This window comes from Indicator indicator, chromosome 4 (assembly GCF_027791375.1).
Source record: "Indicator indicator isolate 239-I01 chromosome 4, UM_Iind_1.1, whole genome shotgun sequence".
Taxonomy (NCBI): Eukaryota; Metazoa; Chordata; class Aves; order Piciformes; family Indicatoridae; genus Indicator; species Indicator indicator.
This window is the reverse complement of record NC_072013.1, coordinates 43,605,204-43,617,584: the sequence shown is the minus strand read 5'-3', so window position 1 is coordinate 43,617,584 and position 12,381 is coordinate 43,605,204. Positions and strand designations below refer to the sequence as shown.

The following is a 12,381-nucleotide window of genomic DNA, read 5'->3' as shown; positions in this document are numbered from 1 at the left end:
TATGACGGTGAAAGTCCCCAGGAAATTAGACCTGGCAGAGGGGTTGGACTCCCTTCCAACCCCTAACATCCTGTGATTCTGTGACTTGGCATAGATTTCTGTCAGGTTTTTTAGAAGACCTAGTTACTCTAATTGTTTTTTTTTTTTTTTCTCGTGACACATAAAAGGTTGGCAATAGATTACAAAAATCTTTACAAAACACTGAAGGGACCTTTTCTTTTTATAAGATATACCAAAACTAAGACAATATAACACAGAAATTCAATATAAAATGGATTAGTAATGTTCCTCCTATTTGATTGCTTCATTATACACCCCAAATATAAATCTCAGTGTTATTCTGAAGACTATGTCCTCACAGACATGGGTTACATTTCGAATGAAAAGCTGATAAAGTACAGTATTCTTGCAAAGAACATGAAGATACTGTTATTGCTTAAGAACTGGACTCTTGACCCAGGGACATGGGAAGAGGACTCTATTCCCTGTTCTACCACAGACTTCCTATGCGATACTGAACAAGTCTCTCTTGGCTGGCTTTGCAAATGTGCTTAGCAGCTGCTTCTTATGATCAGATTACCAAAGTGCTGAAATCTTTTGAAAATCTAGCTATTTATTTTGCTGCTGAATAGGATCAGAGATCTTTTGAAATCTGGCCCCAGTTGGGGTGCTGTGCTCTTTTGAAAGGCTAGCCCTAAATCTGTATATGCCTCAATTTCTCTATTAGCATTATCATCACTGTTCTGCTTCATCAAGAAAATGAGAAACAGCTAGAGTACACAGCAATTCAAAAGGGGATGTAGAGCTGCCCTGATAGTTCTAGAAATGTCATACGTACTTAAAAAGCAAACATAAAATCAGCTCCTTATTTTTCCTAGACCTTCACACAAGCGTGGTTTCCTATGAAATCTGAAGTGAGGCAATGCTGACAATATTATTCTGCCTGATAGAAGTAATGTTTGGGAATTCTCTCTCTCTCTCTGTATATATATATATATATATATAAATGTGAACAAAAGTATTTCTCCCCCTGCCTTTTATGATCATAAATATACATTTAGTGACTTTCCAGATGAAGAAAGACATGGAATTTTGTACTTCTATGGCGTACTACCCCATGCAAAGCAAAGAAAAAAAACAATTTTTGTATGATGCAATTAGAACACAAAGTAACAACACACACATTGACTTGACTTAACTCTAAGAATTACAGGGAGTGACATGCTCAAGCACTGAAATTAAGATAAGCGTTTTCTAATAGGTCTATTTATGAGAACTGTGACACAACTGAAGTTAAGCAGTTTATTTGGGATTTGCCTTTCATTCATTCCTTCCTTCAGAACAGAAATCATAGTATGACTAAAACCTTTGAAATGAAAAAGAAAAATATTCACCTTGGCTTAAAAGCTACTAAATAAACAGAAAAGATGTTTCTTAAGGCACCTTGATATTTTAAGACCTATATCCTCAATTGTGTGGAGATTCTTATTTGGTTCAATATCTCAGCTAGATACAGCGGCTTACATGTTCTCTAAATTGTAAGCTCTCTATGAAGGGTGTTCTTTAATTACAGACAGCTAATGAAAACAGTTTTTACTGATCTCTCTAATGTCCTGGGAAAGTCTTTACTATGGATTCATTGTATTCTATTTTATATTCCTGATTGAAATGGGAGACCACAAGAGCATAGGGATTTGGTGGAAACTCGATTTCCTTCCCCCAGCTTCAAAGAGAACAGTTGCAGAAATAAAGCTGCGTTGATACTGTGGTCAATCTTTGGTCCAACTGCGGTTCTACTTGCATATTATATAGATATAAAATCACTGCACTTTGGTTTCTAAAATTACTGGGTTTCCCCTCATGATATAAATCTCTGTCTGCTGACTAGAGGTATCTAAAGTAACTATTACATGAAAATAAGAATTATTATTAAATCCAGATACTGCAAACTTCACTTCCAGGGCTCTGACTTATTTTCTTCAAATGGTGAGACACTTCGGAAAATGCTAACAAATATATAACTGCAAATGTATGAGATGGGAAACAGATTTCCTCTTTCAGTTTAGAAGAAAAAAAGTCTGTGTCTACTTCATTTCAGACAAAATATTTTCTTTGAGTCACCACTTTTTACTAGTAATGTAACTCTTGGTAAAACAAATATTGTAAAATCTCCACAACGCATTCATCAAAGTATAAAAGAAGCAGACATTCAACTTGAGATATATGGTAAAAGTTCATATGATCCACAAAACCAATACACTGCATTAACAGAAGGAAAAAAAGCTAAGCTTTATTGAATTTGCAGGACTTGTAGTGTGTCCTTACATTCTCTGCTCAGCTGAGCAGACTAAAGTATGTTAGCTACACTTGAAGCTGTTAAACCCAAGCACAAGATCCAATTCCTCAACTGTTTTCATTTGCAAAATGGAACATTACAACATCAAGTGTGACTCAGGCTCTGTCCAAAACACTCCTGATAGCAAGGACACTTTCCTTCTGTTCAGATGTAAAATACAAATGTAAAAATCACAGAGAAACATTTTATTAAGAGCTTTGGAAAGGTGGACTGACTCTTACATACAAATTTCTACTGGATGAAAATCCATATCCTTATATAATGACATGAAATTAATTATGTTTTAATTTGAAAGTTTTCCCTGAATTACTTTACCATCATCACCAAGGTTGGAGCCAATGAAACTGTTGATTGTATTCTCCTGATATATTTCTTTCTGCAAGTCACATAGAATCCCAGAATTATTGAGGCTGAAGTAGACCTCTAAGATCATCAGGTCCAGCTTATGACCTAACACCACCACACGGACTAGACCATGTCACTAAGTGCCACATTCAATGTTTCCTTAAACACCTCCAGGGATGGCAACTCCACCACCTCGTTGGGCAGCCCATTCCAGTCTGATTACCCTTTCCATGAGGAAGTGCTCCTTAACATCAAACCTAAACCTTCAAGCCATGCCCTCATGTCTTCTCACAAGTTGCCTGGGAGAAGAGCTCGACCCCCACCTTGCTATAACTTCCCTTCAGGTAGTTGTAGAGTGTGATAAGGTCCCCCCCGAGTCTCCTCCAAGTTAAACAACCCCAGCTCCCTCAGCCTCCCACCAGTCCCTTCACCACCCTCGTTGCTCCCCTCTGGAAACCCATGCTCTTGCCAAAACCCACTGGAATATGAATTATAATGACTACACCCACCACCTTTTAAGGGAATGAGAAAGGTATGTTCTCAACTAAAGAGTGAATTTTGAACAATGCAGAGGATTACTGCGCACGGAAAGATATTGCAGGAGGAAAGAAGGGGAAAGTTAAAAACTTTTTTGGATTTCTTTTAAATATTAATATTCTTCACCAGGTTGTTTTCATTATCAAGACTGCACTGCGAATGCAAACAGAGGCACAGGGCCTCTGGAGGGAGTCAACACTGGAAGCTGAGTAGAAGAGGAAGACATGCCTATCTGGGGCTCCAGTTAAGCACTCAAAGAAAGAAATAAATATAATAACTAGGAAAAACAAACTGTATTGAAAGAACCTAATGACCAAGTCAATGTAACAGCACAAGAAGAGAGAAAGGAAGATGAAATGTGGTGTAGTAGAACAGAAATAAAGTAGCAGCTGGAAGAGGGAGAAAAGACATCAATGTTACCTGTTCTATTTTCTTGGCCTTAAAAACACTTACTGTTTGGTCATTCTCCTATTTAATTGTTAAGTTGTAAGGTGGAGTTCTACCAATAAACAACTCTTTCACAGACTGACAGACATCTGATTGACAAGATTTTAAAAAGAGTATTACTTTTTTACCAGCAGTAAACATTTTGTATATCCACAGAAGTGATGGATAGAACTTTTTACAATACAAATAAGGCACAAGGAGAAACTACATCATTTTATCATTTCTGCTAGCAGAACTGGAAGGATAAGGTAGGTTCTTTTTATGCCTTTGTTCATGGGGGGGAAAAAAAAAAAAAAAACAAAAACAAAAAACAAAAAGAGCTGAACTTGAAAAGCTTTTCCTTTTACTCCTGTTCTGCATCATGAGAAATCTAAAACATTTCAAAGTCATAGGATCATAGTCTTGTATAAAAAAATTACCTACAAAGCAACAACTAGTAGCCTGGAGTTTAGAACGGTAAAGATAAAAATGAATAACAACAACAACAATAATTTCCATTCTGTTACAATGAAATAAATATATTCTAGGAGCTTCAGTTTACCAAGGTGCACAGGTCATTGTCTATGATTCAAATATCATTGTAATTTGCAAACTTTCAATCAGCACTTATGCTATATTTCATTGATGATCATGGGCACAGCAGTTTCTGGAGAAGGCCACAGAAAATCCTTTCTTAATACTACCTTTCATTTCAATCTGCTTTACAAGATCAATCAGTGATAATGTGTTTAGCTAGGTTCTGTCAATATAATGTTCTTCCAGTATTTTAAAACCGTAATTCTTATGGTAACTTAAAGACCTTACTAATACTTCAGTATAAAATACATATCCTAGTTAGTTGGACTTGCAATTTCAAAGATTTAAGCTGGGTTTGTTCCCTAAGAATTACTTTTCACTTATCCATGCTTGCTGAAAAAATATACAATCTTACTTTTACCCCTTTAATTAAGGAATTTTCCCATTATTTTCTCTGTAACTGCTTTGAGTTCTGCAAACTTCACACCAGCACTGTAAAGAATGGATAATGCCAAAAATAATACCAGGCTGGTATCAGAGGTGACCCAGTCCTTGCCTGAAGGACACATGAAAGGTAATTTATTTAACAATACTGCAATATTGGAGAAACACTGCAAGCTGGAATTCAGGAATACAATGCCTGGGAACTTCAGAGTTCCTTGATTGTCCCATGGCAGGTAACCTACTGAAGCAACACAGAGCTATGGCAATCACAGTGAGGCAGTGCCAGTGGTTATTAGTGAGATATCAGGGGTTTCCCTGCTTTGTTGGGAAGATCTGTTTTTTTCAGCACACCTAACAATATTTTTCAAGTACTTTTAAGTTTGATTCAGACACCAAAGAAAGATTTCTTGTTTTCCTAGCAGAAAAGATAGAGTCTGAATTTATCATGGATAAGAGCATGACTCACAGAGCTTGCAGCTCTTAGGACCTAATGCTTGGCACTCAAGCATTCCAATTCCAGAGGCAGAATGCTTTTCCATGAGGAGCTTGAGGAAGAAACAAGAAATAAACAAGACAACAGAACCCACAACAAGCTACAGTAATCTCATTTTGACCAAGAAGATATGCTATAGAATCACAGACTTGTTCAGGTTGAAAAAGGCCTTTAGGATCATCAAGTCCAACTATAAACCTAACACTGCAAAGTCCACCAAACCATGAACTCTGACAACAGAACTGTCCTTCCCAAGTTTTTGTATTGTTGATGTCAACGACTCAGTAGGCTATTAGCAGTAAGCTGAACTGTAAAGACCTGTAGAACTGCATCCATACAGCAAACCCCTGCCAAGCTCTCCTGCCTTTGCTGCATCAGTTTTACTATACCATATTGACAATGAGTCTACACCATTGCCAGGATTCTTCCCATTTCTAATATGAACAACACCAATTTTTCTTTTATTTTTCTAATCTTGCCAGATTTTTCCCTTAACGTCTCCTCTTTGTCAAACTTCTGCATCCAAGATATTGCAGTTTATCTTAATTGCTATATTATTTCCCTTTTCTTCCCAAAGTATTACATAAATATGTAAATATTTTTTTCAAATTACTGATTCTGAAAGAGAATGCAGTTCTATGATTTCCAGGTGTACAGGAAAACAATCATTTCATAGATTTTTCTCTTAGACTTCTCATCACTGGTTTTTTCTCATTTTTCTTCTAACTTTTCCTCACCATCAATTTCACACGTAAGTTTCCCCATTAGGCAATTAGCCCTTCAAAAACACTAAGTATATTGGTTGGCACCTTCCTCCACTTGCAGAGCTTGAAAGCAGTCAGGTCATCATGACTTGTCACTAGGCAACAACCAACTCCAAGGCCAGTATTCAATTCATCTATCTATCGCAATGAGATTCAAACTGAACTACCTCATTTTGAGTTCCCTATCTTTCTCACTAGAAAGCCATCAATAATTCTCATAAAGAACATTAATGTTTTACCACTGTCTGAAATTTTCTGTACTTGTTTGCTACATTCAAACAACACCTAGTCATCTTTTTCTTTAACCTATGTAACAGGTCAATATTCCCATGGCTGCACTGCCCCTATGGCCACGTAAACGTTTCAGAATGAATAGGTGTTACGTTTAACAATCAGTGCTTGATGCTGCTACACAGGCAGAGCACTATATAGTGGCCTACACATAAAGAGGACTCCAATTCTCATAAGAAAAACACCTGCGAGATAGGGAGAAATAAATTACAGAGCTATCAAGAATTCTCCGGCAAAAGAGCAGAAGTTCCACATGAAGTGGGATGGCCAGATTTAGACACCTTTTTCACAACAAGCAATAGCACCAATTTATTTGCATTTTGCTCTTTTCATCTGATTGACCTTTTCATGTCTAACAGTGAAAAACAATGTCTTAGGCCACAAACACGGAGAAAGAAAGTGATTCTTATTCCCTTGCTCCTGTAGATGGTTTCCCTGAGACAGAACTGTGTGGTGATTTGGAAGAGAAGGCTCTTCTTAGCAGAAGGCTTGGGTGGTTTGGCAGGAAAAGACTTATACTATCTTGCACCTCCTGCTCAGGAAACAGCGCTCAGTTTAAAATATAAAAGGCTAACAAGAGGTAATGTCATTTAAAGGCTTTCCACAATGACATAATTCAGAGGAGAATAATCTAATTCTTAAAAATGCATAAATATCCAGCATAAAAATCATGAGAAAAAAGGTATTTAAATTAATGACAGTAATCCCACTTGACATTTGGGATAACAATTACCATACTTTCCAATTATTATTATTGCTTATTTTCTTTCCCAGAGAATTCAAAGCACTGGGCTTACTTTCTCAACCCTGAGTTCCCTACTATAAGACATCAACTTAATTTTCAAACTATACTTTGTTTAGACTGAGAATGGATCCTTTGAAAATCATGGTAGTTTGAAGGAAAGAACTGTAAATTTGTTTTAAAGCAAAATTTTTCTTCTTGTGATTATCAAAACATCTTTTTTTTAACTTTATAACCAATGCAGAAGTAACAACGAATGCTTTACTGCATACGTGTCAGAGTCATATTTAGTAACCTTGGACAAGAAAAATTTGGGCAGGAAGAATTTCAGTTCACCACAAACACTTTCGACAGCATTTGATTTATTTTCATACTAATATATTAATTCCAGAACACAGATGTGTAAAACTACCTAACTGCAGAACATATAATGCTCGAAGATGGCTAAACTGAGCCACATACTTCACACAACCTACCACTCAGACAGTACTATTTACTGAAATTTTTTTCACTCCTCAGACAATCTCTCATTCACCTCTTCTCTTACAGTAGAAGTAAGATTATTTTACTTATGTAGTCTAAAATGTAAACATTTGTCTTATAAAAAAAAAAACTCAAGATAAACCTACTGATAACATGAGATTGTGGATAATCCCACAATTACCTTTTCTCATTGAAGGAAAAGACATGCCCAAGGTTTGTATGGGTCATGTCATTCAACAGGAAATTAGGCACGTGGCCTTGCACAAACATTTGTATCTCCAAAGACAAAAACAACCTCACTTCAACCAAAAATGAAAGAAAGCATAATAATTATTTGAATGTCATCATGACAAATTTCCAGGACAAGGGCTTACAAAATTAGGCACAGGGCTACTGGGTTTAATTGCAGCTTCTAAAGAAAGAAATGGCAAATGCTGGGAACTCTGTTGAAGATAGAGTCATGAGCCTTCTTTTTACAGGGATTGTGGCCCCAGGTCAGAACACCAGTGCCATAAAGATTGTCCCAAAAAGAAATAAATGGCATGACTTTACATCAGCCAAACACAATCAAGACACAAAAGAATATCATGGTACTTCACACTCCTCCTCTCCCTTCTTTTTGTCACTTGAAAAAAAGGAAGAAAAGATGGCTTGGGAAGATATAGCAGAAATTAACATAAAAAGCCACGTGGTCTTTGAATACTTTCCACAACAGTTTGTGTTCAAAATATAAAATAAAATTTCAGTGGATCAATTAAGGACAGTATTCCAAAATATGAAGGTTCTCACAAGAGTTATATGTTGGAAAAGGATTCCAAGGCCTGTTATGAGACAGGCAATAAGAATGCACAAGAGCCCTTCAAGTTCCATGCCACGTAAAGTACCAGTTGCTAACTGAGCACACATTTTATACTATAAGAATACATCCATTCCCAGATCACAACTTTTAGAAAATTCACCTTTAAGTGCAAAAAAATTGATCAGCAGCTCATTTAGTGTTCTCCTCCAAACATAACCCTTAAATATTGGGTGTGAAACAGTCTTCTGGAGGAATGGAGACAGAGAACAGTACTGCTATTTAGAATATATTGCACACAGTACATGGAGAAAAGCAATTTTATTTCTATTGACTCTAAATACTTTAAAATTATTTTCTTCAAAATGAGAATCATGTCCTGGTCTTTAAGAACTGCAATCTTCAAACTCATCTGCTGCAAGTTATGTGTGTATCTGTTTACAAGGACTAATACTTCCTATGTACAGAAAGCCTTAGACAATGCACCAAAAAAACAACATTGACTGAAATCTGCTGTATTAGAAGATGGAAAATTTATCCATTTTTAGCAAATGTCAAATCGTTGCCTATTGCTTTTAAGATTAATAAAAGATATAATGGTTTCTAGATAGCCTCTAAATAAAGATTGCTATGAATGGAGAAATGATTTACCAATAGTCACCACAATGTGATTTCTTTAAAGGTTACAATCATCAGTTATTTAGCTGAAACACTGCTGAGAATGCCTGGTCATTTCTTGAATAATGCATAATGTTCATTGTAGATTTGATCTGTATTATAACAATACAGATATTTCTAGAATAATGGAGAAAACTATCTGTCACTTTCCAATTGCTCAAGATATTTCCATGAAGTAATTGACTCTGAAAATATTAGATGCAGTTACCTGAGTGTTCATTTGCAAGCACAACTTGTTGTGATCACTACACAATAGGCATAAGAAAACAAACTCATCAGCCTTTATAGACTTTTATGAAAAGCTATGGTAAATACAGGGCAGAGTAAAGGACCTTCCTGAAATACTAAATTAAAATTATTAAATTGCTGTACAGTACTGGGGGACAAATTTAAAAGTAAGCTTTGAAATTTAATTACGAGCACAAGAGGGAGGAGATTGGGGGAAAAGAAAAAGAAAAAAAAAAGGCAGTTGCCTTTGCAACTAAGTACCTCTCATATAATTTTCCAAATACCTTTAAGTCTATTCAGAAGATTGCTTGGGCATGCACAAAGTATAATATCTAGTGTTTTACTGAAGGATTATAAACCATACTTCACATGAAGCGGCAAGCTATTTATGTGAGCTTGTTTATCCATATGAACTTCTTCAAGGGCAGCAAAAAAGCAACATTAATAAATGAAAATGAATTTCTTTTGATGTAATTTCATAAATGTTTGATCAGAATGTGTTAACAGGTTTCTATGTGAGGAGAACTGGTAGAGTAATAAAATATACCTATGGAGTTAAACCTGCTTATAAGGAATTCTTATACAACAAAACACTGTTTCATCAAGCACTGTTTCAATATACTGACATATAAATAATAGAGTCAGGGTGAGTATAAAGCTAAGTACTCAAATGGGGGCTAGAGGGAGGGAATGAATAAATTCTCCCCCAGCACCCCCACATCCCTCATATCCTTTTATATATCCTCTATATCCCTTATGGAATAAGAAATGTATCACCACATGGGTGGAGGAGGAGGATTATTATATCAGATAGGGTGAAAAGACATGAAATGTTTATCTCACCTTTTTAATGGGGAGAAACATGTTAATCTAGGTCAAACTATTTATGCTGTTGTCTAAGAACAAGAAGGTTTTGTGTCCCCTTGAAATTATTTTTTTGTTGTTAGAATCTCTGCACAAAAAGGAAGCCTCAGTATTCAGGTATATATTCCATGAAAGGATAATGAAAACCAGATCCCTGATAGCCTGAAAACATACACAGAGATCTGCAGAGATCAGACTTTCCATAATACAGGACAGCTTGTATAAGCACGGTATGTCTGTTAGCTGCAGGAATTTTTGCAGGAATTATTTATTTTAACAGACAGATCAGAGATAGTACAGCCAAGTCCACTTTACAGCCACCTTGAAATACTGTTTAATTGCCTGAGAATAAACTTTCATCTGAAAACCAGGGGAACATTTGCATATTATCTCAGAAGCCCTATGAACCATGTTACACTTCTGCTCTGGATGATATAACTATTACCTTCTTTCTTTTTTTTTTTTCCTTTTTTTTTCCCTCCATGAAAATTATACATGATGTGGTAGATAATATAAATTAAATATATGCAATGCCACAAATACGTCTAGCTACTAAATCAGCAGCAGCAGTCTGCAAGTCCTTTAATTCTTGCTCTCCACTTCTATCTCCATCCACTGAAACATTAACTTCCCTTAATACTCCTTTAACTGGAAGACCAGGTAAAAGATCTTTGCACCACCAATACTAGGAACCCTTCAAGGGCAGTTGTGGGCTGATACATTAAAATTCTATTTCCTCCTCCCCCCTCCATTCATAAAGGCAGCTTTTTCTTTTGTCTCATGTTATATATAGTCCATCTAGTTTCATGTAGAGCAAGAGTTTAAATTTTATCCTGTGTGGAAAACATGCAAAATGCAAAAATCTCATACACCTGTGCCCAAAATAGGTTTCCTCCAAATATGAGATCAGTCCCTTTTTAATGCTATCAAAGCCAGGACAATCACAATTCCTAGGTTTTAGTAACTTGGAGTTCTGTTAATGCAACTTATTCCACAATTTAAAATATTTATCTGACAGCAAGATCATGTTCAACTACATAAGCAGCATGAGTTTAAAAAACAAAAATGTTACAAGAAGATGTCTAGTTTTTACAAGCCATTTGAAACACTATTTAGGACCAGCACACACACAGCCTCTAAAATAACTGATTCCTCTATTACTTGTGGCAACTCATGTCTAAAACATTGATTTTTTCTGCCCAACTGCTCGTTTGAGCATGAAAAGAGGGTGCTTAATATTGAAAGTAGCCTATTTCGGATGAAATGTTTACAGATGCCTCATAAGTCAAAACAACTTCTATACACATTACAAAATGATAAATAAAATCCTAGTCTCTAACCTGAAGATCTACAAATTCAGATGCGATTCTCTCAAACTTCAGAAATAGACAATTCTGCCTTTAAGGTTTAGCCAGAGAATTAAAAGATCGAGCCCTCAAATCAAGGAATAATGCCACACTCCTCACAAATGCATCCTTATACAAAATACTAAAACCAAGGTAGCATAACCATTGCTAACTAACTTTAAACAGTGTAGTCTGTCACCTAGAAGACTCAGCTGTAAGAGTTACACTGATAGGTTTGTTCTTAAATAAAATAAAATAAGAGGTTTATTTCACCTTCACATGGTGTCTTTCTCATGCAGACCTCAGATTTCCACATTTGAATCCCTTTAAAGGATTTGATATGCAGGGAGAGAAGAAAGGATGAAGGTAAAAAATTCAATTTAAAGACTGCCATATTTGATAGTATGCAACACATTTACTCCATACCTTTTACTGATGTGTTAGGTGGAGGTCCTTCCATTCTCAAGTTCCATGGAGGATCGCCTTGATTAGCAAAGTCCCTCATTTTCAAATAGCTAATTGTAAGTCGAATGATGGATGCCTTGTCAAGCTGGCTGGTAATGGCTGCAGGCAGTGGCAACAACTTTGCCAACTCATAGAATTCAAAATTCTCCTTTCCCCGACGAGAGCGAGCAGCATCTCGGGACTTTTCCTTCCTCAAGGCTTGTAAACTGAAAGAAAATAAACAAAGTAGGACATTCATCAGTATTAGTGTTCTGTCACATTTAACTCTTTTGCTTTTTCACTGCTGTTTTTCTATACAAATTACCACATTTTCAAAACACTCTTCTGTATGGACAGACAGACTTCAGGGTATAGTTAATGGTACTCCAGTCTCTGAATGATTAAAAATAGTAATAAGTGGTAGCAAACTTATTAAGTAATTACCTCTAATTAATTTCAGGCACTTCATACCCAGCCTACTCTTCCTTTTCCAGCTGTCAATCACAAGATTCCCAAGAATTCTGTGTACACGTGGGGTTTATTTGCCATTGCTTCTCCTGACCCACCATAATCTAATTTTGTCTAAACTTGTGCCAAATTTTGACTT

The 12,381-nt window shown here is 36.1% G+C and overlaps 1 protein-coding gene across 5 annotated transcripts in view; it reads right to left on the bottom strand.

The window, feature by feature from the left end:
- NPAS3 (neuronal PAS domain protein 3) overlaps positions 1–12,381 on the bottom strand; it is a 644,607-nt gene that overhangs the window by 450,849 nt on the left and 181,377 nt on the right. For 3 of the 5 annotated variants that reach the window (XM_054400277.1, XM_054400279.1, XM_054400278.1), the window contains exon 2: positions 11,757–12,001. In XM_054400277.1, the coding sequence (XP_054256252.1) occupies positions 11,757–12,001 (245 nt within the window). Of the gene's footprint in view, positions 1–11,603; positions 11,655–11,756; positions 12,002–12,381 lie in introns of all 5 variants that reach the window. The other 2 variants (XM_054400275.1, XM_054400276.1) reach the window with 1 other exon arrangement.